Source organism: Corvus moneduloides, chromosome 6 (assembly GCF_009650955.1).
Source record: "Corvus moneduloides isolate bCorMon1 chromosome 6, bCorMon1.pri, whole genome shotgun sequence".
NCBI classification, from domain to species: domain Eukaryota; kingdom Metazoa; phylum Chordata; class Aves; order Passeriformes; family Corvidae; genus Corvus; species Corvus moneduloides.
In genome coordinates this window covers 54,528,310-54,552,520 of record NC_045481.1, presented here as the reverse complement: position 1 = coordinate 54,552,520, position 24,211 = coordinate 54,528,310, and the positions used below count along the sequence as shown (strand labels likewise).

The 24,211-nt window shown below is 40.1% G+C and overlaps 1 protein-coding gene across 5 annotated transcripts in view; it reads right to left on the bottom strand.

Annotated features, from left to right (window-relative positions):
• PARVA (parvin alpha) overlaps positions 1–24,211 on the bottom strand; it is a 63,085-nt gene that overhangs the window by 16,502 nt on the left and 22,372 nt on the right. For 4 of the 5 annotated variants that reach the window (XM_032112484.1, XM_032112488.1, XM_032112487.1 and 1 more), the window contains exons 2-6: positions 7,648–7,737; positions 7,478–7,548; positions 6,759–6,861; positions 4,720–4,860; positions 2,648–2,763 (exon numbers count right to left, since the gene is read on the bottom strand). In XM_032112484.1, coding sequence (XP_031968375.1) covers positions 2,648–2,763; positions 4,720–4,860; positions 6,759–6,861; positions 7,478–7,548; positions 7,648–7,737 — 521 coding nt within the window. Of the gene's footprint in view, positions 1–2,647; positions 2,764–4,719; positions 4,861–6,758; positions 6,862–7,477; positions 7,549–7,647; positions 7,738–17,919; positions 18,250–24,211 lie in introns of those variants that run through there. The other variant, XM_032112486.1, reaches the window with a different exon arrangement.

The window sequence follows — 24,211 nt, the reverse complement described above, 5'->3', positions numbered from 1 at the left end:
TACAATCCATTGCACCTGGAGGATCATGTTTTATAATTGCCCCACCAAAGTGAAATGCTGAATTATTCCGGAGCTTGAAAGAACAAATATATTTGTCACACGTTCAGAGAAGACTTCTTGGGAACCTGGAGGCTGTGCTGCTCCAACACATTTCAGACCTTCCCAGGTAGTGGGACCAATGACCTCTGATTAAGGTTGTGATTTGCACACATCTAATCTCAGTAATTTCCTATCTTTGCCTAAGAGTAGTTTATGCACCCAAGAACTGCTGTCCCAGAACATGCTGAAGCCATTCTGGCTGCTCTGCCAATGCATTCTTACACTCTCTGACTTCCATCTCTTGGACACAAACAATCTGTCATCTAACTATTTGTGGATGGTATAAATACATAATTAAAAAAAAAAGGCAAATTGATGACAAGACCTAGCTCTCCAAAAAAGCTCTCAGTCATTTCAGCAGATACAATCAAACAAAGCCTGGGCTTTGTTCAAAGTTATTTATTCTACTGGTATGGCATGAAAAGAAAATAATATAACAGAGTAGCTACAAAAGGTCTAACTATCAGATTTTTTCCTAAATCAGCTTAAACCCAGATTTCATATTACTCTCGTTGCTAACAGCTTTTGTACAAAACAGCCAAAGGAAACAAGCTTCCATAAGAACTAGGCTGATTACCTGTTGGACATGAGCACATTTTTTGTTTCACAAATATCTTTTTTTCTATTGCAATAAACTACATCTAGCCAACACAGCAACCCTCACATTTTACGTGTTTCTATGCCTACCAAAATCATGAAATGAATTAAGGGAGTCTTCCTTAAAAGACTTCATAAAAGTACCTTGTTCTTTTACTTCTCTCTCTCCTGTTCCCTTTATCAAACCATACACAGCAGAATTTAAAAACAGCTACTGCATAGTCTGTTAAGCTTCCCTAGGCTTGATCTTTCTTTACAGAATGCATGAGTGTTTAGAACATGAGGTATGCAAGTCTGACCACTAAATTAGGCTTTAGGATCTGCTGATTGTTGATTAAAACCCTCATGAGTTCAAAGGGTACATGATGCATGATACAGAATCAGTCCCATGGGGCACAAAAGAGACTTAAAAATTAAGACTAAAACACCCAGCCACCATAAAATAAAAATGAGAAGTGTCTCAAACAATTACAGTAAATATACTGGCCCCCACCCTCTGTTGATAGGAACCACCAGAGCTCTGGAGTTTCACTGACTGGCTTTCCCAAGGTCAGGGTCTGCAGGACAAAATCTTCCTCAATATTACTTGGATTTTATTCTGGTGCAAACCACTGGCGCCTGAGCTACAGCTGTCTAACTAAGAGTGAGTCAGATTCTCCCGCTACTTATTGTTTCAAATTGGTTTATCTGTACCGACTTCAGCAGATTTGCTGTTGAACCACATTAGCCTGTTTAACAAGAGGACAATTACGCCCACTGATTTAAACTGGAAATTTGTCTGGAGGTATGGAATGACAGCAGAGGTTCTGATTCTTCATTTTAGGACTGTGTTGTTTTCCTCATTTAGTTTCTCATCATAAAGATGCCCTGCTCACTGTACTCCAGATTTCTTAAGCTGGTTTTGGTGGAACTTTGAGATAAACCAGTGTAAATAATACATTTATAATAGCCAAAGGAACTGTGTTTCTTTGACGCCTTAGACATATAAGTGCAGATTTTCAGGGATTCTCCTTCATGATCTGTAGAGAAACCCAGGAAGCAGAATCTGAGAATCAATGAGTCACTACCAGACATCAGAGATACATTTACCAGAGACTCTCCTTCATATTTCTCCCTAAGTTAAAAAACTTGTCCTATTTGAATTCTAGAAGAGAGAATGTTTACTTTCTCAGATCCGTCTTGCAGATTTTCAGCCACACAAAACTTGAGCAATAGCTCTTTCAACCCATTATTCCAGGGTAACATCAGTTAAAAGACATAAATAAAGACAGTTGCAGTGTGAAAAATAAAGGCAAAGTTAATTGGAGAGAAAGAAAAGCAGATTAAATGGGAAGAGGCCAAATAAGATAGAGCAAGCACAAGTTCAGCTGAAAGAAAAATGATGAACACAAAAACATGAAGAGTGAATGGATGAGGCTCTAATAAGGAGACTGACAAAAGATTCAGTTGATGGGGTTTTTTTTGCATGCTTTTGAGAAAACCAATACTGTAATCAGACTAAATTAGGATGCACAGGGCTGAAAAAGGATAGTTAGTCACCTAACATGAATCTGAATGTAATAAACAGTGACAATCCGTCATTCTGTGCCAAGCATGATTTGAATCTCTACACAAGTGAGAAAAGCGTCAAAAAATGGGGAAAACAATAATTCTAGAGATCATACGGGGTGATAAACACATTCCAACAATAATAATGTTTCATATATTTTTAATGTCACAGTCTGGCCACTTCACAATCAAAGTAAGATAGCGTGAGCCACAGCTGAATCTGGGAAAGCACTTGTGCCTTCTTCTGGTTGAAGCAGTGTCGGCAGGGAAGGTGCACGCGTGTTTCTTGTCAGCCAAAGAGACACATACATGCCCGCCCAGCCAGAAACTCCAGATACATTTTTCAAGAAACCCCTCAATCAACTTCACAACACTACCACGAGCTGTGTAAGGCCCCTCTTACCTGCACAACAACCACCTGAATGGACACATGATCAGGGAGTCGGATCGGTGCTCGAAAATACTGAGATAATGCAACCAGAAGATGAAGTATCGCTACGAGACTTTTAGCATGAACAGCTGAAATAGATATCAAAAGCACAAGTTACAAACTGCAAAGTAACTAGGGCACATATTTTTACTTCTCCTGAGGATGTAGGGATTATGGGATTCTTTTCCTCTTGCCACGTGGAGCCAGGGGGCACCTTTAAGGCACCTTATCTTTAGCGGTGTCCTGCAAGATGCGTCAGCACCAACGCGCTACTCTTTGCAACACGTCTGGATGCCACAGGCTTGTGGAGATGGAAATCTAAAGCTAATCCAAAAGGCAGATTTTATGTACAACAGTTTAAGCGCTGTCTCTGCATCCTCCTTGCCTCTCTTTTATTCCCTTTATTTCAATAAGGATTTATGGGCTATCAGAAAGATATTTTTGTACTCATAACATGCACTTACTCATTTTTAAGTGTCACAATGTCTGCAGGATGATAAACGAGCCTGTTTTGGCACAAGCCTTATGCAATAACTTACTAAACTCAATGACTCAAACATTCCTCATGAAGTTGTTCTAGTTCTGGTATTGAAGCTTTTTTGAAGCAGGTTTCATATACGGGTAGTTAACACTAACACAACTTACAAGATACCAAAAGACAAACTGTAGGAAATCTTTGATCAAGTATCAAACCATTGGCATGAAAGTGGATAATTTCCAATCCTTTTTACTGCCTTTCTTCTTCTTCTATTTTGTTTTTGCATTCCCCAGAGTAGTATTCCTAAAAGATCTTTGTTAGCTACACTGCAGTGCACTTACGTTTTTTGTACTTGAACTAATCATTAAGTACTACCTTACTTCACTGCTGAAACACGATCAGATTCACTAAAATATCCTTCTTCATTATCTTCCAGTGCAAGTCTCAGCTATGCCACAGAGATACACATGCATATAAAATGTGGCATTGCTGGCAAATGGTGCTGGAGTGCCAGTGGTCAGGGCTGAGGTGCTTCAGCAGAACACTACAAAGGTGCCTGTCTGCCTACCACTGGTGTGTGCTACAGCTGGGCCCAGCTGCTGCTCTCTATCTCTACTCCAGCTCTAAAACACATGTAAAACATTAAATTAAAACTAGAAGTTAAATTGTCAGGCAACTCCAAACACCCTGCCTCCAGCTGCATAACAGACAATGGAAAGAAAACTCGGGGGAGGTTGAAAAGAGAAGGGGGCAAAAAATTCAGCAGGACCACAGAAAGGGGAAAGTCAAAATGCCTAATGTTCACTCTTCCTCCCTCAAGATATTTCTCTCCTTCTCACTAATTTGTTGTGAATGCAACAGGATACAAAACTGCTCAGCACAAGACAGGTACAGGAGACAGGGAAAATGTGATGTACTGGTGAAGGTATTGAACAGCATGAAATGATTCTGAAAACCAAACTTAAAACAGATTAAGAGGCCTAATTTTCTAAAGCTGATAACCTGCTTTCTGCAATACACATCCACTGAAGTGTCTTGTGTTGGGCCACTGAAGGCATTTCTATTAGATACCACTATGTTCATTCTTAATATAATAAAACAGGAAAAAAATACAATAAAACTAGTCTTGAGAAGAGTTTTGTAATCAAAACTAGTGGTTCAGACTTAGCCTTAAATGATCAGAAACATGATTCATTTCTATGTTGCAAATTTCACACAGAGTTCTAGGACCTGACTCTCCTTCTGCCTATCCACTGCATTTCTGCAGGTACTTGCCTGTTTCAACAAACCAATTTGGCAACACAAAACTTAAGCTGGTATGCACATGGACCTCAGAGCAAAACCGCCACACTTGGACAGACTCTGAAAAGACACCTAACTGAACTGAAGGCTGAGCACCAGTAAAGAGGGTAGAGTGGCACATCTGGAAGTGCCCTTCAGAGCAGTTCCCACCATAAATCCCAGGTTTCAGCCCTCCCTCATCATTGGACATTTCAGATTTCCAGAGGGCACCTATGAACTCCCAGCTGTCAACAAATGAGAACAGTATAGCAAACACAAAACTTACAGTCAACATTCCACTTAATGCTTCTTGGAGGGAGTTTAAGGGTTTCATTGATCTTTTCAAGCACTGTCTGTAGCTTCTGTTTCTGAGCAATTTCAGACTGAGTAACTTCTGCAACATTCAGCTTCTCACTTTCAAGCTTCTCTGAAGAGATAGGAATAAAAATGGAGAAAAAACAATTTTGAGCTCCATGAACACAAAGACATTCCATACACCCAGAGGTACATTCAGGAGACATCAGACTTCCTAATTTTACATCAGTTGTTTTCCAGAGCCACTTTCTCTCCACACTTCTGAGCTCCTAAAGGTAAGTTCACATTTTCCCTTTAGTTACACATTGACAAGGGGAAGGCCAAGTATTGCTCTATGCCACACCACTGGCTAACAAATACTTGCTGCAATTCCTTTTAGGGAGCACCAGATGTGGAGGTAAGGCCCATTACTTCTATTGCTACTGGATAAAGGTTATTCTGCATGCAAGTGGCTTGTACAGCAGACCATCAAACCTAGGAAACAGACACCAACTTTAGGATTTATTCCACCAGTCTCCTCCAGCTTCTACCTCAGATGCAGGAGATAAAAATTTTACTTGGCCTACTAGTGATAAAACTGAGTGATTCCATATTTATAGAGGCAGAGGATGCATCAAAGAAAGACAAACAAGTTTTCATGAAAACAACTAAAACCTCAGGCAATTTCTCCCTATGAGAAAATTTGCAGTAGATTTTAAAATACTTTATGAATTAGTTTGTTACTAATTAGTACAGATTGCTGTGTATATACATACATGGCTTAGTGTTTACCCTAAGCAAAGAAAGCATAGCAGCTCCCAGCTGACAACATCAGAAACAAGATGCTTGGTCACTTACCAATTTACTTCTACAAAAGAGTATCTTGTCAAGAGATATCTTATTTGGTAAGAGCTGATCTTGTTCTCATCAAAGCCAACTATCTTCCCAAAGGGAGGGAGCCTAAACTACCAGCCTAAGAGACTGCTATCTCCTAATCCTGCTATATCCTAACCCGGCCTAACGGGCTGCTATCTCTATAGGTTTCTTAGGCCTCCTCAGAAGTCAGTTTGTGCATAGTCTCACCACAAGACCAAAGGTTTAGTAAGCAGAGACCTGATCCACAAGGAATTAAGGGTAATGGAAAAGATTCCCCTGAAATCACTAAATGCTGGATCAGTATATGCATATTTAGAGTCAGGCTGCATCTGACACACATTTTTGGAATGTTGGGTGAAGTCACTGGAGGCTTGCCCATGACAATCAAATTGCTCAGTCTGGGCATATCCAGTCCATCACAATACATTCAATAGCTTAACCATTCATAGAAGAGAATAGTCTGTGAAGTCTTTATTAGAAGTGCTCACATGATGTTTTAAGATTCATTTAGGATACTGGAAAGAAATTTACTGGAGACTTTATGAGCTGTAATAACTAAGAAAATGGCTTTCAAGCCAACAGTGTAAAAAGCACATGCCAACTCTGCATTAGCAGTTTCTTTTCTCTATCTGTTTCTCAGCTGAAGCTCAGTTTGCAGCCCACTGGGCACCATTACCTCAGTCATGTTAAAAGCCAGACATCAAACCAGAAAGAAATTCCAACTTTCCAGAGGAACCTTGCAAAGTGAATAAACTATAGTATGGAATGAGCAGAGATTAAAAACATCCACCGTGGTACTGAAAATGCCCTTGCCTTCAAACTGACTTTCCACTTGTAACATGGTGAAGTTTGTGCAGCCCATATGCAGATAATAAATTTAATTGGAGTGAATACTGCTGCCAAGATGAGAGTCCCCTCTCTCCAGCAGCCCAGGTAGGATTTGTGCTGTTCTCATCAACTGCAGAGCACCACACATTGCACTGCAGCTATGAGGACTGTGCATACAGCCCATTGCTCAGGGGTCTCATAACACATTGCTATTTTTGTATCACTTAGTGGCATAAATGTAAGATGATACCAAGGCTCCTGAGCAGGAACAAGAGATCCACTTATTGACAAAGTGCCTCAACAGCGTGCACGTGTATTTTTTCTTACCAAATAATTTCTGCAATACTTGTCCATCATACAGGTCTTCAGCCAAGTCTTTCACAATAATCCTCTCTCCTACCAACACATCATTAATCCAGTCAATTAATACCTATACGGGAAACACAAATTTGGCAGTATTATACACTATTCATTTGCAATTTAAAACACATGTCATTTTTCTTAGCAGAAAGAATACCAAAGCTGCAGTGGCTCAAAATACAGTCTGACATACCTTGAGGAGCAAACAGGAAAGACTCAGGAAGGACTCTTCTAAGGTGGCTGTGCCAATGCACCGCGAGGTCTAGACAAACACTAATTGACGCAGTGTCTTCTGGAGTGAAACCTTTCCCTTGCTTTTAGTAGCATTTTAACATCTTATTGTGAAGCAAAAGGTGCTGAAGTTGATCTTACAGAAGCATCCTGCTAAAGCTCTAATCCCAAGAATCACAAGGATGAGGGAAAGTCAGTGTGATCTTAAGACTGGGGGTGGGATGGTACTGAGACTCCGGACTCAGGACTTTAATAGAAATTCTTAAGTCTCCCTGTGCCACGTCTAGAGAAAGATACTGCAACAGATGACCTCCCCATTTCACTGGGATGTATGCACCACATGGTTCCAACTAATCAATATTTAACTCGTGCTTTGAAGTGTTCAAGTGAAAGAGGCAGGGATGGCATTAAAAAATAGTTCCACTTTCCTGAGAGGGTTTACATGCTTTCATTACCTTCATTAGTTCCTGTAATTTTGGATCATTTCTTGAATTTGGATCAACCATTGTTCGGACTTCATTTTCCTCTGGAAGGTTTAAAAGAAAAACATTAGAAGCTATCCCAGGCACACCACCTTATTTTACATCAGGCTTTCATGTTGAGGTGTAAAATTGTTCTGAATTACCTAGCATAGTGTCCTCGGGGTCTAGCTCAAATGGAATGGGACTGAGAGGTAAGTTAATGGCATTTATTCCTTCTTCCTGTAATTCAGACACTAGGAAATAAAAAAGAAAAACTTGGTCAAATTTCAATTTAATTTTACTTACAATTTCACTCTCACTAAAAGTAGCATTAATTGTCTTAATTTCTTTATAAGAACATGATTCTATTAGATAAGCCACTGGGTGTAATTACAGCAATAAAGGAAAGCTAACAAAAATGGGAGGTGCAGCCAACAAACCTTTACTTTTATGAGTACATTTTTCATGGATAATGGTGTTGGAACCAACGCAATTACCTGAAATCTTTTCCAGGATACGGCCCAGTGTCCTCAAATTTTTAAAGGGCTCACTTGCATTTTAATGGTCCTGACATTTTAACACTAATGAATCATTTTAGCTGAGGGAAATGGTTATTGTTCTCACTATGTCACCATGGCTCTGGAGATGCTACAAGTTTAGCTGCTTGAGAAGAGCTGGTCTGGCTGGGTACCCACACAGGAGTTACCAGAGTGAGGAACTATTCAGGACTGAAGGTGCAGCTGCAGCACACAGCGCATTCCATTGTCCAGGATGCTGATGTGTCTACACTGTCTAGCTAGGGCAGGCTCTAGGATGCTTCTGGCCTGTGTTCTTGGTCTTTCCTTAGCAGAAATCACAGCAGCAAGACACAGTGGAGGATGATAAACCCCCAGAAATATTGCCTTAGTGTGGAGTCCAGACATAGGCTGAGAAGGACAGACATAGGAATGGGGAAGTAATCCGATGTACTGAACCAGGAAAGGGGCTCGCTGTCTTGGCAATGTTGCTTTGACCACTCAATTTCCAGTGCACAAATCTTTAACAGAACTGGTTGTTAGCTCATCTATACCAATCAGAATTTAAACTTAAATAACTTAATCCAACAATCCTACATATGGCCTAAAGATTCAGGCAGCTGTCCACAACTTCTGACATGAACTGAAATATATGACTTATGTGCAGATGCAGATTCACCATCCAACTGTTCAGATTTACCAGCTGATGCTGTCCTCAGATTTTTCTGAAAATTACAGAGACAATTTGGTTTCTAAAAAAACAAAGAAGTACTCTAAAGATCATCTGTTTTGTCTCTGCCCTCATGGCTGCCTTGTAAGTTAGCTTTTGGAAGTTTTACCTCTGTGCCTTAACTTCCTCAGTGCAGTATGTATAGCTCAATTCACATGAACACTGTGATAATCAGTCAGTTGGTGTGATAACAGGACTTAGAAACTTCCAGGTATTTTCTACGCTTCATGAAATGTTTTGTGGTCTGCCAGATGAAATGTCTGTGCATGCTTCAAGAATCTGTGTAGCTGTATTCAAGCATCTATGTAAGACTCACAGCAATAATGGCTGCTAGAATGTTTATTACTTTTAACTGTACACAAATAACTGAAAAATCCACTACCTTCAACACTGAACCCATAACTTCACTCCATACACTCACCCTGCTTATGTGTCTGTAAAATACAAATACTGAGCAGCTCTAGAGAGTCATAAAACAATGCTGACAATAATAGTTCCCTCGATTGTTATATATTCTCTAAAACTAATGGCTGAAAGCAATGGACCAAATTAATCCCTCATGTAACTCCACTGAGTTCTGAGGAGTTACAGCAAGGATGAAGTTGGTCTAGCGTGTACAATCTCGGGAACTGCTTGCACTTAATGGCAATTGTTGGAAATGCTAGCACTCCTTAGAGAAAATCACTGTTGGTTTTATTAACCTCTTTGATTTTTTTTTTCAGGTTTTTTTTTTTTTAATTTTTATTTTGGTTCAAAATGGTTATGGGCATAAAAATGTCAGTGGGTAGAAAACTTCCATGTGGAGGTCCTTCTGCGCCAAAATGTTTTGCTCATGGAGGGCTTCCACACAAAGCTTCCTAGGCAGAAAATGTAGGGTTTTTTCACATCAGTCCCAAGGGGGAGTATAGAAAATAAAATCTATTCAAGCCAACTGCCTTCACTGAGCTCTCCTGTCTCAAAGGGCTGGATGCTCTGCTTGGGTGAGACACACTGGAGAAAGCAGTCCGCTCACTTTCCGAGTGAAGGACAGTAATGAAAGCTTTTGGTTCGTCCCTCCAGGGAGCAACCCACTGGCAGAGCTTGCTGACAATTCTCCAAGGAGACTGAGTGCACCTTTCAAGGTTGAAGGTTATGTAAGGAATTCTTTACAAGGCCCACTGAACCTCCCCATATCTATCCTCTAACGTGCACAACAGTCTACCTTTAATAACATGACCTCCATCACATTCTCAGAGAAAATAAGAGAAAGTAAACAAAACCCTGCCACATCTTTGCATGAAAAGGGAACATAAAATGCAAATAAAATAATAATAAATATACACGGGGAACTAAAACATTGATATGTACTCAAATGCAAGTGCTGTATTTACTGCACAGCAGGGACTAAGCTCTGCTTTCTGTACACTGCTGTAAGCACAGACATTTTGCACACCTGCCAGAGCCATTTGCAGAACCTACCCAACACACCTCTAGATGATCCAAAGATCCCAGAGGGATTCAGTTTTTAGAGAGGACAGCTCCTCTTCAGCCTCTTCATTCTGCAGTGCACAATCCCTGCCCCAGGTTGGTATTAGTCCCATAATAAAGACTCCTCCTGCCCTCCTGTCCCCCACAAGCAGAAAACATTATGGAGAAACCAGGAGCCTGACAGTATCTTTTTCATTTCTTTCCCAATACTGAAGAGCAAAGATTTAACTACAGATTAGTAATGTTACTAAATGGAGCAGGTAAGCACATGCATTATATCAAGCTGTATGTAAATTAAGAGAAAATGTATTATGAAGTACAGCCTCACTTTCTAAGAATTTCCACCAAAAGAAATACCATGACAGATCACTGCTATACACTTAGGTGTTTATAGAGCAACCACAAATATGTGATTGAGGTTAAGAGTTTGCATGCCACAGTTTCAGTAGAGAAGTCCATTTTTCAGCTCCTTTTCATTAATTTGCTTTAATTCATTTTCATGGAAATCACTTCAGCAACTTAGTATTTTAATAAAACGAAGGAACACAGTACTGGGGCAATTTTTGCAGCAGCTGAAATTAACATAAAATAATCTAATTTCTTGAAATACTTTGAGGAATGGCTTTGGAGCACCAGTAAGACCTGCACTTCGAGCCTTATAGCGTAAAGCCCAGGAAGGGAGGAGGGGATGGGATGTACCTGTAGCAGCTCATCTCTACCACACCAGCTGCCAGGAGACAGATCAGTGCACTGGGAGCTGTGGCAGCTCCTGGGAAGGACAGCATCCAGGGTTTTGTGCTGGACACAGGGCATGCCTGGCCACTGGACAAGCCCAGCAATTAGAGCTAAGGCCCCTTTGTGTTCTCACCCTCTGCTGTGACCCAGATATAGCCCAGTTCATCAGCTACCATGGGGCTTATGCTCATCGTGCTTATATTGGGAAGATTAAGGACTTCATCCCTTTGGACATGAGAGCAAAATCCAGACCTTCAGGGTTTTTTTTCAGTCACCATGCTGAATGGAACTGCAGGAATGCACTTTTAAAGCAAGACCCTTAAAAGCAACAGCTACATATGGGCCAGACAAATCTCTGTGGATTGGCAAAGTCAAAGTCCCAGTTTTAACTCTGGATGAGGAATGGACATTTCTGCTCAGACTTCTGATTCAGCTCCACGTGCCAAATTTCTTATGATGTAATCAAGTGCAACTCCACTGCTATCAGCTGTCAACAGACTTCCTCCCATCATGCCAGCACCAAATTTGGCCCCAGAGCTGGGGAGCCCGCGAGCCTGTATCAACAGCAACTACAGCAGCTATTTTAAGCTGGATGGAATTCTTACTGTTTTAGATGCTCTAGGATTACAAGGTCATAAACCTATGCTATCAAATCCAGGCGTGTGCTCCGAGCCAGCCCTGCCCTGTGATGTGTGCATCCAACTGCCATTGGAGCTGCACATCTGAGAGTGCAGTGCTGCCCATACGGTTTAAATTGCCTTAATTCCTCCACTACATGCAGCCTGTTGCTCCACATTGTATTTATTAGACAGTATCATCTGGGTTTTTTACTTGTTTATTTTGTGTGCTGAAGGCTTTTTGCTGCCCTATTTAGTATTCAGGGCTTAGAGTTATTCTGATTTGAATGAAACACATCTCATTATTTAACTGAGCTCGGCAATGCCACATCACCCAGTGCACTCTCTGTGGTTTAGATGTATTTTAGCATACCCATCTGAAGAATCATGAAACAAACACAGCAAGATGCAGTGTAAAACAGCCTCTCCTCTGAGTGCTACAGCCACATCTTCCCCATGTAACTGGTTCAGTACTTACAAAATTAAAATTACTCAAGTGCTACGACAGGAATGGATGAATTCTGAAAGTGTGGGATTAACTAGAACCAAACTATAAAGTTGGAGGAGCACAATGGCATGCTGCTTCTAATCTTGATCTTTCAAACCCAGAAGACTTAAATAGATGCACATACACCTACAGACATATATACATACATAACATTTATGCAGGTCTTTAATTGTCTTTCTTTCCCTAGCATGTGGGTTTTGCAGTCAAGGTCTTCACCATTTTTAAGGTTTCATGTACTTTGGGGTTGGGGTTTTTTATGTTTTGTTTTGGGTTTTTTGTGGAAGCTGAGATTTGCTGACATTCACATGGCTCCAAGAGTTTAAGCTTTCTATAAGAAAGTCATAATCTACTCGATATTTTAAACTGCTATGGTAGGCAGTAGCTTTACATGTCATGTCTCTATCTTAAGCTATTTTTTCCTGGAAAAAGCACCATTTGGAAGGTCAGCTGCAGACATCACGTTGCCAGAATAGCAGTAGACATTTGTATGTATGCCCACATTCAAACATGCATGCCCATGCTACATACATTTAGACATCCAGCCAGAAAAAACAGCCAGTTTAGAAGAATGCAGATTTTCAGTAAGAAATGTCTTTTTACTGCTCTTGTATAAGACATACACTCAATTAGAACTGAGCCAAATTTAGATTAATTGGGTTTTGGTTTCATATTCCCTTTATTGGGTGCAAATTTCTGGTAAATGCCCATGACCTCGATGGTTTCCTTTTGTAACCACTCGTGCACAACAGCAGCTTTAGTTCTTCTACTGACTTGATAGCCTGTAATGCAGACTTGAGTGTAAATGACTCTATCCACACAGATCTCAGTGGATTTATGCTGATTTATACCAGCTCACTGGCTCAGCATGATTCCTGTTCCCTCTCACATACTCCAGTTCTATAAACTGATATAATTCCAGTGGGGTAGTTCTGGGTTTGTACCGGTAAATGTGAAAACTGACCAAAACAACTTAAGATGGCTAGAGAATGAGAGAAAAAAACAGCAAAAATATTTTCAAAAAGTCATAGTTCGGGCTTTTATAAATGATACTATTTAGTCAAGCAAACTTATCTAATTGCTTTCTGGGCCACCTATCCAAAATGTTAATTTCTAATACCTGTGCATGTGCATTTTATAAGTCCACAAAGGGTAAAGAAAATACTAATCTAAAATAATACTGCCTAATTTTCTGGAATACATAATTCATTAAACATGGATTCTGGCAGCTCAGCTTTAACTCTGAAACAAAAGAAATCCACACAAAAGGCAATAAATCTGCATTACACATGGTACTAAAATGATCCAATGGATTTATAGATGTTTACAAGTTTGCAGAGTGTGACACAGCGTCCACCAGAAATTTGATACTCACAGCACAAAACATCATAAACATATGTCTGCAACTACAAAAGGGCCTTTTTATGTGGGGATCATTGTTAAAATTGTCTTCAGAACATAAACCTTAAGTTGTAAATGCTACTCCCCATTTATTCTCCAAGACATAACAAATGAGGGAAGAAAAGCAGAGATATGTTTGTAATTGAAAATGTGTCTCAGGAAATGATCTGTACAGGAACATCATTCTCATTCCATTAACTGCTGACTCCAAGCCAACCATTTGTAAAAGTAAATAAATATGCAAACTGGCTGACAACAATGTGCCTGCCTTTAATGTTTCTGCATTAGTACTCAGTCTCCAAAAAAGAATCTATTTTCTTTTCTCATTTCTCCATTAAACCAAACATGGCATGCACACAAAAGGAACAGGAGTAATACTGTTCACAAAAAAAGATGGGAGAAATGCTATGATTTGATTTTCATGTATGCAACACAAATTAAATGCCTTTTGCCTTGAACTTTCTTTAAAGTCCAAAGCCACTCTGAAGTACCTCAGTGACTAGTTTGCTGTTCCTTTCTTTCTTGCAATTAGCAGGGAAAAAACCCCTCCACAGACAGACAGATGTCTGGTCTGGGTAGGTAAAAAACAACAAATCAGGAAGCAAACTCAGTCCTTTTTTAAAAGAGTACATCTGATTCTCTTTCGCCATATCACAAGTAGCTTCATTAAGCCTTCCATGCTTTCACATTTCATTTGGGATGAAGGTTCGTTCTCAGAATTTCCCTGTAGTTTCTAAGAGGTAATAAGCAGCGAAGTGCCAAGCTAACACAGATGCCAGTCATTCCATTCATTCCTTCTACACATCCTCTCAACACATCTTTTAAAATACATAACCAGTATCTGCAGATGTTTTGAAAAACCTGTCACCCCACAGGAGTGTTTAAAACCCTACTGAAAAATCCCAAAAGGCAGTTTTGGGAACAAATACAGACAAGAGTTCAATTGATGCTGATTCTTATTCACACTGAAGAACAAACCATGCACATGAGAAAAGCTGTGACCATTCCAAGTTCTAATCAAAATGTGCTGTGTGGAATCTGATCCCAAAACAAACTCCAAAGACCCTCAGATACTTTGGTAGGGTCTTCGTGCAACAGACACATACAGGTTGTTAGCTGGTCTGCACGTGGCATCCCTACATGCAAAACACTTTATTGAAACAAATTCTGGGACAGCAAAATACTTTATGGAAACAAACCCTCTGACAGTTAGGATTTTCAACTTATTGAGGTATGTACTGAGAGATCTCTGAGCTGATTTCTTGAGGCATCTCAGAATTGCACAGAGAACGTGGGGCCATACAGAGACAGAAGGGAGAGCATCTGTATCCTCCTCAATGACACTGATATTTCTCAAGTTGTAACAAATCTGCAGGTAGCAATATCCAGAAGAGAGGCAGACAGACCTCTTGGTGTAAGTGGAGGCAATTGTTCCTCTTACACGCTCACCAGCTTGCTGCAATAAATTTTTCCAAACATTGTGGAGTGGAGAAGCAGATTTTATAGGGCTGACTTGCCTCATTTTGTGAATCACCAACCAGCTAAGAGCAGCTATTCCAACATCAACAAGAGGCGCTCATGCAGAGAAGACAAAACCAAGGATCTGTTCCAAGAAGTCTTTCCCAGCTCAACAAGTTCTAGCTATTCCTAAGAGAAAACCCAAAAATACTTCTTAGGAATGTGAGGGCACACTAGTGGCAAGCTGAGGATTTCCGGAATTTCTTGTTCTTTTCTTGTTTTCGAAGGAGAAAAAGTTAAGAGAGACCCACTGCATCTCAGTAATCTAGATGACCCCTTTTTCTTGAAAGAAATGGAAAAATGCCTACTTTTACTGGAAAGTTAAAGTTCCTTCTCAGAGACTGTAAACTGGTTTATGTCTCACACATGGCCCCCATTTTCAAACTGCAGTTCCTAGAACTACCTGTGTTTTGAGATAAGCATCTCATCATCTTCAGGAAAAGACTCTGTGACAGAGGATCAAAAGATTTGTAGTAAGAGGCCAAGCATTTCTGCATCCCAGAAGGAAAAAAAAACCAAAAAAGCTTCTCATGCTTCCAAGACTTTTCTTTAGTATCAAAGTCCACCAGGATGAAGTTTGGGGTTGACACCAAGGCTGGACAAGTAGCAAACACAAGAAAGGGGGGTAAGAGTCACCCAAAGAAATTAAAACAATAATGAATACAAATACGTAGATAAAATACTTATTTGCATAACTGGTAGTTTGCAGTCCATTCCTTGCTCCCTTGTCCATCAATCCTGAGCATCTAACCATGGTTCTCAGATTCAGGAGCAGCATTAACTTGCAACATCTAATTCTGTTTTCTCCCTGCTATGTTTAATATTTGTGCCTAACACACAGATGGTTTCTTAAAGTCTCTGCAATACGTCCTAGGGAACTGGAGTTTGTAGTCAAGGACAGAATCAGGATTTAATTTGGGAATTGGGATCTAAAGACAGGCCTTCAACATGGCAAAAATAGGCTGTGGCTTTGGCTGGATCAACAGAAACCCAGCTACATTCTGAAAGAAAAAGGGGTGGATTTGGTAAAAGTCAGCAAAATGAAACCTGAAAATGGAAGAAATATATCTTCCAGCATCCTGAAGACTAAACAGCCCTTCAGGGGTCTCTTGGCCAATGTGGAGGTTAACATGCATTTGACAGCAGACAAGCTTCAGGCTTTGACTGCTACAGCAAGGACCAGAGAAAAGGCAAACTTCCTTCCCCATCCTTATCTCCTATGAGTGTGCATTATCAAGATGCACATCTGATGTGTGGAAGCCCCTCTGCTTCCCAGCCATACAGCATTAAGGGCCAGTTCAGGGATGAAAAGGAACATATCAGGGCTGTCTGTGGAAATCCCTGGCTAGAGGAAGGACTTTGGTCAGCTGGCATAAATCACAGCATGGTGTGATCAATATTGTGGCTGTGCTAGCCTCCTAAAACACATTTACACAAAAGTGTAAGATGATGATGCAACACAGGACTTTGGTAGCACAAACTAGAAACTGTGTTTGGCTTAGGAAAGCAGAATTTGTTCTCAATTTGCACAGGAAAAAAATCAACACTCTCCAGCCTAGGTTCTCAAATCCCTCAATCAGAATTAATTAATTTAACAGAAAAAACCAGCAGTATCCTCATTCTGCAGCATAGAAAAAGGCACAATTCTAGTTTAAGGAATACATCTACATGTTTCCTTTCTGGAGACAAATTGCACTTGTAAAATGGAAGTCTGGCACTTCAAATACAGCCTTAAAAGCCTGTCTCTAATGTTACACTTAGCCTGACAGAGTGGACAGCAATACCTGTACCTCTTGCTTTCCAAACCCATGTCATGGCAAAGAAAACACCCTTCTTTCCATATAAACCAGTACCAATGATTTTCATCCAGCCCTGTGCCTTGCCTTTCACAGGCCCCACCTGGTACCCTCCGTGCATTCCTAATTTTGCTTATTTCCTTATAAAACTCAAGCAGCTGCTCCAACTTCCAAATGCCCTGTCTAAAACAAACCACCTCACTGAACTGTTCATCTGATCGTGGCGTTTCTGTCAGGACCAGCATTGTAAGGGTAAAGCCCCAGCTCTGAACTGCACGTGCACTGCCACTGTCTCTTCCAAGAGATCTCAAACAAGCTGGAATTTTGGAGCAGCACTTGCTACACCTGTCAAGAGCTGTCAGACAAGGGAAACACCCCTGTGGGAACTCCTACCTGTTAAATACATTTCCTGGGCTGCTGTCACTGCCAATATACCAATTTCATCATGAGGAACAATCACACCAACCATACCTGCAGCTGTATTTCCTACTTTGCAGGTGGACATACCTAAACCTGCAACTCAATCATCTAAGTAAATAACCTCAAATGGGTTTTACTTCATGGCACTAACACATCTGGAGTTTCCCATAAATAGTCTGCAGCCTTCAGCTTTGATGTCATAAATGAGTTTGTGTTACTGTTCCTCTTAGAAAGTGCATAGTATAATGAAGGTTTTATTTCAATAAGCATGAATAGTAAAATTTATCTACTGCATAACACATAGTCCATTTGAAAATTGCTATCCCAAGCATGTTTTTGACTACAAATGATAACTTGCACTGAGTGGAAATCAGCTGATAAAAAGCATTATTTTCACACTGGAGCCAGTGTTACACAAAGACTGAATTTGTACCAAGCTGAAGCTAATAGAAACACATAATCTTACGAAACATCACTAGGATGAAACAGCTAATTCTGTTTCATATTGCAGAAATATTTTCATGGAATAACATTAAATATTAAAAGACTGCTGTATTTTCTTCTTCTTTTACCCAGGAAAAACAAAGTCTGACAGGAGAAAGAAGAAAATAAACTCCCATTCTTATCTTCAAAATGTTACAAACCAAAAATAACTACCATTGTAAAAATACAGGATCAGAAAGCAATAACCAGAAAAGAAAAACAACCAGATGAGTCGGTCTAGTCTCCTACCTTTAGGGCAAAATGCTCCACAGCCCATCATAGGGTCACTGGGCCACCCTCATAGTGCATCCCAGGGGGAACTGCAGTCCTTGAGGTGTTCGAAGCTCCTGGCAGGCCCCTCTGCTGCTGCTCTTCAGAGGAGCTGTTTTAGCTTTAGAGCCTGTTTTCCAACAGAATGGTCCAAGCACATCACAACTCTCGGCTCAGAGCATCGCTTCAGAACAAGCGACTGACTGCCTATATAATTTAATATGATGCCACATGAGACTCATAGACCATCTGCAAAAGAAACTAAATCTGCTTTTTGCAGCTTGGTGAGTTGCGTTCTGAAGGCTGGGATGCAGTTTTGATTGTGTGCTTTTGTTATCAGTCATACAACTAAACAAAGTGCTCAAAGGGCAAGTGTAAAACACACATTTTTAGCGATCCCAGCCTGTTTCTGTTCTAGGTAACTTGTACCTTTTCCCCTTGTAACTGAATGAAGTCACAATTCCCCTCAAAGCATAGGAAAAGTCTATGCATAGACACTGCAACATTGGAAGGGAAGTGTCTTTTTCTTTTCCCTTTTTTTTTAAATTTTTATTTTTTAGTTGTTGTGAAACAAAGTCTGATCAACAGGAGTTACTTGAATCCTTTGAATCCTGTTGTCTGAATTGAGATGCACGTGTGCTATTGCCAAATATTACCAAATCCAGATCCTGATCACAGTATTCTTTTCTCTACAAATACTTCCCTACTGAAATAATTAGCAACACTCACATGGAACAAGGATTAAGCCCTGAAACAGGCAAAAGCATATAAAAAGCTAAAAAGTAGAGGAAGGGAGAGGTATGAGCCATCAAAAGAATAATAAACTACTGGTAAGAAATAAACTAGTTTTATGGTCTATGGGTCCTTCCAAAGGGGGACAGTAATGAAAATATAATCTAAAGCAATTACTTATTTGGGCTAAAAATCAAATTCTTATGAAGTTTTCTACAGACTAAAACTTTTCAGAAGCTGTAAAATGTCTAAGTGTTTGTTTCAACTTGGAGCAGGAGGAGGGAAGTGACACATCCCTGGCTCATTTCTAAGTCATGGAAAGTAGTTACCTTTCTAATTTCCAATGGAACTTCATTTAAAATACCAGTGCCAAAAGACAAGTATGGAGAATGGAGTGGTATTTATTGTCTAGGGTTATTCAGCTGTGCTACTCAACATTCCTCGCCAGGTTTCATATCAGATGTGATTCCTTGCAGAAGAAGACTCAGAGCTCTCATCAGTTTTCTCACACCACATTCTTTGCCAGTTCTAAGGAGTCTCTGATACACACTGGTCTGCAGCTTTTGGGTCATTCCAAAAAGCAGCTTTCCAGGCAACATTTCTACTTCATGCTGCACTCACAAGTGGTAATGGGGCTCCCCACTCTGACTCCTGGAGTCCCATTGCCTTCTGGCACCGAAAACCTGCATTGCTGGACTGCTGAATAACAGCATTCAATTACAGGACAATACTGAGCCGGCAGTTCTTTTACCAAGCTTTCCTTTTCTTAATTTCTGAATAGAATCATAAGTGTCCCAGATACTTTATTATGGCAATCCTGTTTGGGACACAAGTACAGCTAAAGGAAAACAATGCTTCACTTGAAATATCAAGAAGGAGGCTGAAAATTACTATATATTAAGAAAATTCACCAAGTCTGAAGCCACAGCTACCTGCATTATCAACTTATTTTATAATTGATTATTTATATCTGTTTATAAAGTGATTTTTTTTTCCATGCACAAAAGTAGTTATTTTACAAAAATAGTAAATGAAATTTGTTTCTTTCACGCTGAGTTTTTACACCTACAGAGGTAGACAAAAGATCATGCCCAGGTAATAGGTGAGGTTATAGCAGATTAGCTAAAGCAGAGCTCTTTTCTCAGAGGGTATAAAACGGCAAGAAGTTGACAACAGCAGGTCTGAAGTGCATAGCTTGGGGACCCAGTAGAGGAATTTCTACTCATTCTCTCTGTAATCCATTTTCACTTGCCACTAACATAAACTCAAGCTGGGCTTGATTTCTAATTCCTGTAATGTAACAACAACAACATCATCTTTCAAAAAGCCTGTGCACTTCCCCCTTCCCTTAGCAGAGATCACTGCAGGGAAAAATCCCAGCACATTGGTAAGATGCTTTGGGCCTAGAGTTTCCCAAACTGTTCCTAAGGGCTCATTTTCAACCCTGCAATTTTCAGCTTTGTAAAAACAGAAGTATAGCCAGGGAGGACTAAAGTCTTATTCAAAGCCATTTTGGCCATCAATACAGGAAACAATTCAAAGGCAACATGACACTAATAGCTTAATTTGTGAAAATGGATAAATACTGGATCTGCCACATAGCACATTAACCCATGTAACAAATAAATACAGAAATAGCACTGCAATACTTGGTTAAAAGGTTTTGGTTCACAGAGGAGGAAATTAAATTAAAGCATGTAATGTCAATTACTGTCATTTGTAATTTTATTTTGCTTCCCCAGAAACAATACAGATGCAGGATTCTAAAGTTACCTGCATGTTTGATGCAAATGGGATAAAATTATCTAGGTTCTGAGAAAATCCAGATAGTAGTAGGGAAAAAACCCACAGTTTTACCTAACCTCACTCACGGATCTTCTTCAAAGTGCTGGTCACATGAGGACTGACAAGCCTTCAATTTAAACATATAAGCCAACAACCTGGACCTGAAACAAGACTTTCATGTATAAAAAATTATGTTAAGTCATCAGAAAGGCTGGGAGGAGAGCAACAGCTTAATTCTCAGCTACTGCAAATGGACACAGCCTTACTAAAGCCAACAGAAGAGCATTGACTGATATCAGAAGAGAATTTGGCTTATTGTTTATACTGATTGATTCCAATTGGAAAATTACAGGGTCAGGTCCTTAATGTTTCTGTCTCCTTTGCTCTGCTCTGTGTAAAAGTGACAGAGACTAAAAGCCATGTGGAAGACTCCAAGCATCTCACCAGCACAGTAACAAACACTGCCAAATCTCATCAGTCCTTTTCCCCTTGGCCACATGAAATGCACTGCAGCATCAGCACTCAGTTCTGCTTTCACACAAACAGCTGTGCAGCAGTAGAGCTCAGTGCTGCACAGAAGCATCCTACCTATAGCATATTCTGCTGAAGTCAGGAAATAACAGCAAAAATGAATTAATTATACTTGGTGAAATAAATGCCAGACGTATTTCTACCCTGCAAACTATAATCTGAGCTACATCAGAATAAGCAGAAAATCTGCTGTAAAGACCTCCAAGCCATTTTCCTTTAAGTAGGAAAGGAAGGCAGGAAGCATCCTTCCTTTGAAAACCCATACTTTCCTCGATGGTGTAATGCTACAGTGAAATGATGATTAGAATTATAGGAAAGAGCTAACAAAAGAAAGACTAAATCAATCAGATGCTTTCTTTTGCCTCTAAATGATACACATAAATTGCGTCTATCAGGTTCCCCCAGGCTATTTCAGGAGCAAGCAGAACACAAAATGATGCAGATTCATTACAAAAAGTCTAAATCTAATCTACCTGAATTTAAAATGCCAGGAATCATGTAAATGGAAGAAGAGATGACAGACCTTGCATGTTATACATAAGCAGAAACAGCAGAAACAAGAGTCATATAAACTGGGAGTCACATAAAGTGCTCATTTACCAAGAAATTACAGGTTAGATCCCTGGCAGTGCCAACATCTACTGGTACACAAGTGCTGTGAGGAAAGAGGTGTCTCCAAACTGCCCTCAGGCCTTCCCTGCCCTCCAGAGGATGACATGAGCCTGGCACATGGGACTTCAGGGGTGGCACTGAGGGTATGGGTGACACTTAACCTCCCCTCCCCACTCACTAGGGCTACAATCCAAAAGTGAAGAATTGCAACACAGGCTGCGTGATGCAAAGGGAGAAGGTAGATACCAGAGTTATGTTTTTAGACATGCAAATCATCAAATGGTGTCCTTCCCAAATAACACAGGTGAATGTTACCAGAAGTCATTTAAAAAGGGGAATTCCAACTAGATCTAGGTGGCAAATGCAAGAAAATTAGACTACTGAAAAAATAAAATACCACTGACATGACCCAGTTCACCTATAACTGACAAATGGCTAAAAATATGTTGACAAGAACCTGAGGAATTCCAGCTCTCCCAGAATGTTACTATTATTTGCAATGCACCTTGCAAAGTCCAAGTGTTCCTAAACACAGGCAGGCCCATTGCCTTTTTCCCTAAACACACAGGAGAAAGAGAATGATGTTATACCTATAAATACACACACTTTTTTTATGCCTCATATCATAAACAAAATCTTTACTACAACCATACATGCACACAAAATCGGATCATTTGGAACACTCAATAATACAGCCTCTCTCTCCTAACAAGCCAGCCTCATTCCTTGCCATTAAATCAAGACACATTCAGGTCTAAAACCTTCACCTGGAGCCAGACTTCTTGACTTGCTATGTGCTGACATTTTAAACTGAATGCTGGAATAACTCTCCTCTCATTTTCTAAGCTATGCTGGATCAAAATCTAAACATCAGCAACGCTACTGAAAATACAGAAACAACTTCAAAGTCAACAGAATCTCAGCAGCATAAAACCAGTATGCAGATCAGACTTAGATCATAAGTCCTGCAGATTTCTCTCGTGGCACAAAAATATTACTCAGCAAAAGGCAACACAATTGATTAGCAGTGTTTACTCAGTGTTATGTCATTATTTCTCAAGTGGAAAAACTACAGTGTACCGACTTTCAGGGATGCACTAAACTGGCTCAAAGTTTGTGCAGGAGCAAGAGGAAAAACCCCTTGATTTATAGACCTGCACATTAACAAGTGCCTCTTTCTTGTTACCCTCTCTCTGCCTTCCATTTAGCGTTCCTGTTACTGGAGTTGGATTTCCTCTAGGCCTGGGCCCTATTCAGTGACTGCATTACTACCCCAATTCCACTTGAGATTCCATTTCCAGAATCCTGCCAAGCTGGCAATATGGTTCCTGAGAGACTACTTTCCCTGACATGCAGTAAGCTATTTATTGACACACCACTGTTCCCATTCAGTTCTGCACCTAAGCACTGAACTGGATAGCAGTTCCATATGTTGGATCTGTTACACTTCTCTGGAAAATTATATTACTTTGGGTAAATAAAAAGCTAAGAGCAGCAGGAAAAATATCATAAAAATGCAGCCGAATTTGTTTCATCCTGCCTCCATCAGCAAATTTGGTCTATGACCTCTGTATATGAGTCATGCAAGTGCTTTAAAACTTGCAGTGATTTATATTTTCAGGATAGGAAGTTCAAGGCTTATATTTCTGCTCCCCAACCATACATTATTTTCTTTATACACAATTTCTTGATAATTATCTATGAACTAAAATATATAGGCATCTTACTTTCCTACTTTGTGGTGCACATTAACCAAAACCATTCATCTCAACAACCAGTCTCTGGGTTCTTGGCAGAGGAGAGCTGAATGTGTAGGTTATTCCTGGAACCACACTAGGCTGATGCTCTCATCATAGTTTTAGTCATGGAAACAGGCTTCTACCAAGGCAGGCATTGTTTGTTAAAAAGGAAATTCCCAGAATATCTGTCAGAAAAAAGGAGTAGTAGGACACCACTTAAAAATGTAATATTTGCATGGGGCTGTTCATCAGAAGGCTTTAGTCTGTTCTACAAATCAAGTGATGCTTTTTGGAGCTTTGGGCTTGTGTCCTGCTGAGAAACCACTCTCTGTATTCACAGTCCCTCTGCAGCACAGCTTCACTCCTTGAGACTTATCTTTATAAAAGAGCAACAAGTTACCTTCAAGCTTTGAAGAGAACTAGCAAAAGAGCTGACCAGTTTCTCTAAGCATTATTAGCAGGGCTTTTGGATCCACAAACCTGTTTTTCCTGTGGTCTGTTTGGCGTTTACCACAACACTTGCAAGGTTACGAGGAATGGAGGAACGTCTCACTGCCTTGAAAGGGACAATTTGTTTCCTTTGTGATTCAGGCCCATAAGAACCACAATGCAGCCCTGGCCACATCTATGTTGACTTTACCATGTAGGGACCAACTCTGAATTGCTGCACTGGTGAGCTGCCACTGATTAAGCACTCTTTGCCTCATTCCTGTCAAATTTAACAGAGTCCCTTCATTGAATAAAGGTGTAAAAATCTGTCTTCACAGATAAATTCTTTGGGTCTCTGGGTCTTCAGCACTTGCCTCTGTAGGATATTTTATGACAGCAAAAGCAAAGTGTTTAGCTCATCAGTCTGAGGAGTTTGTGTGGCA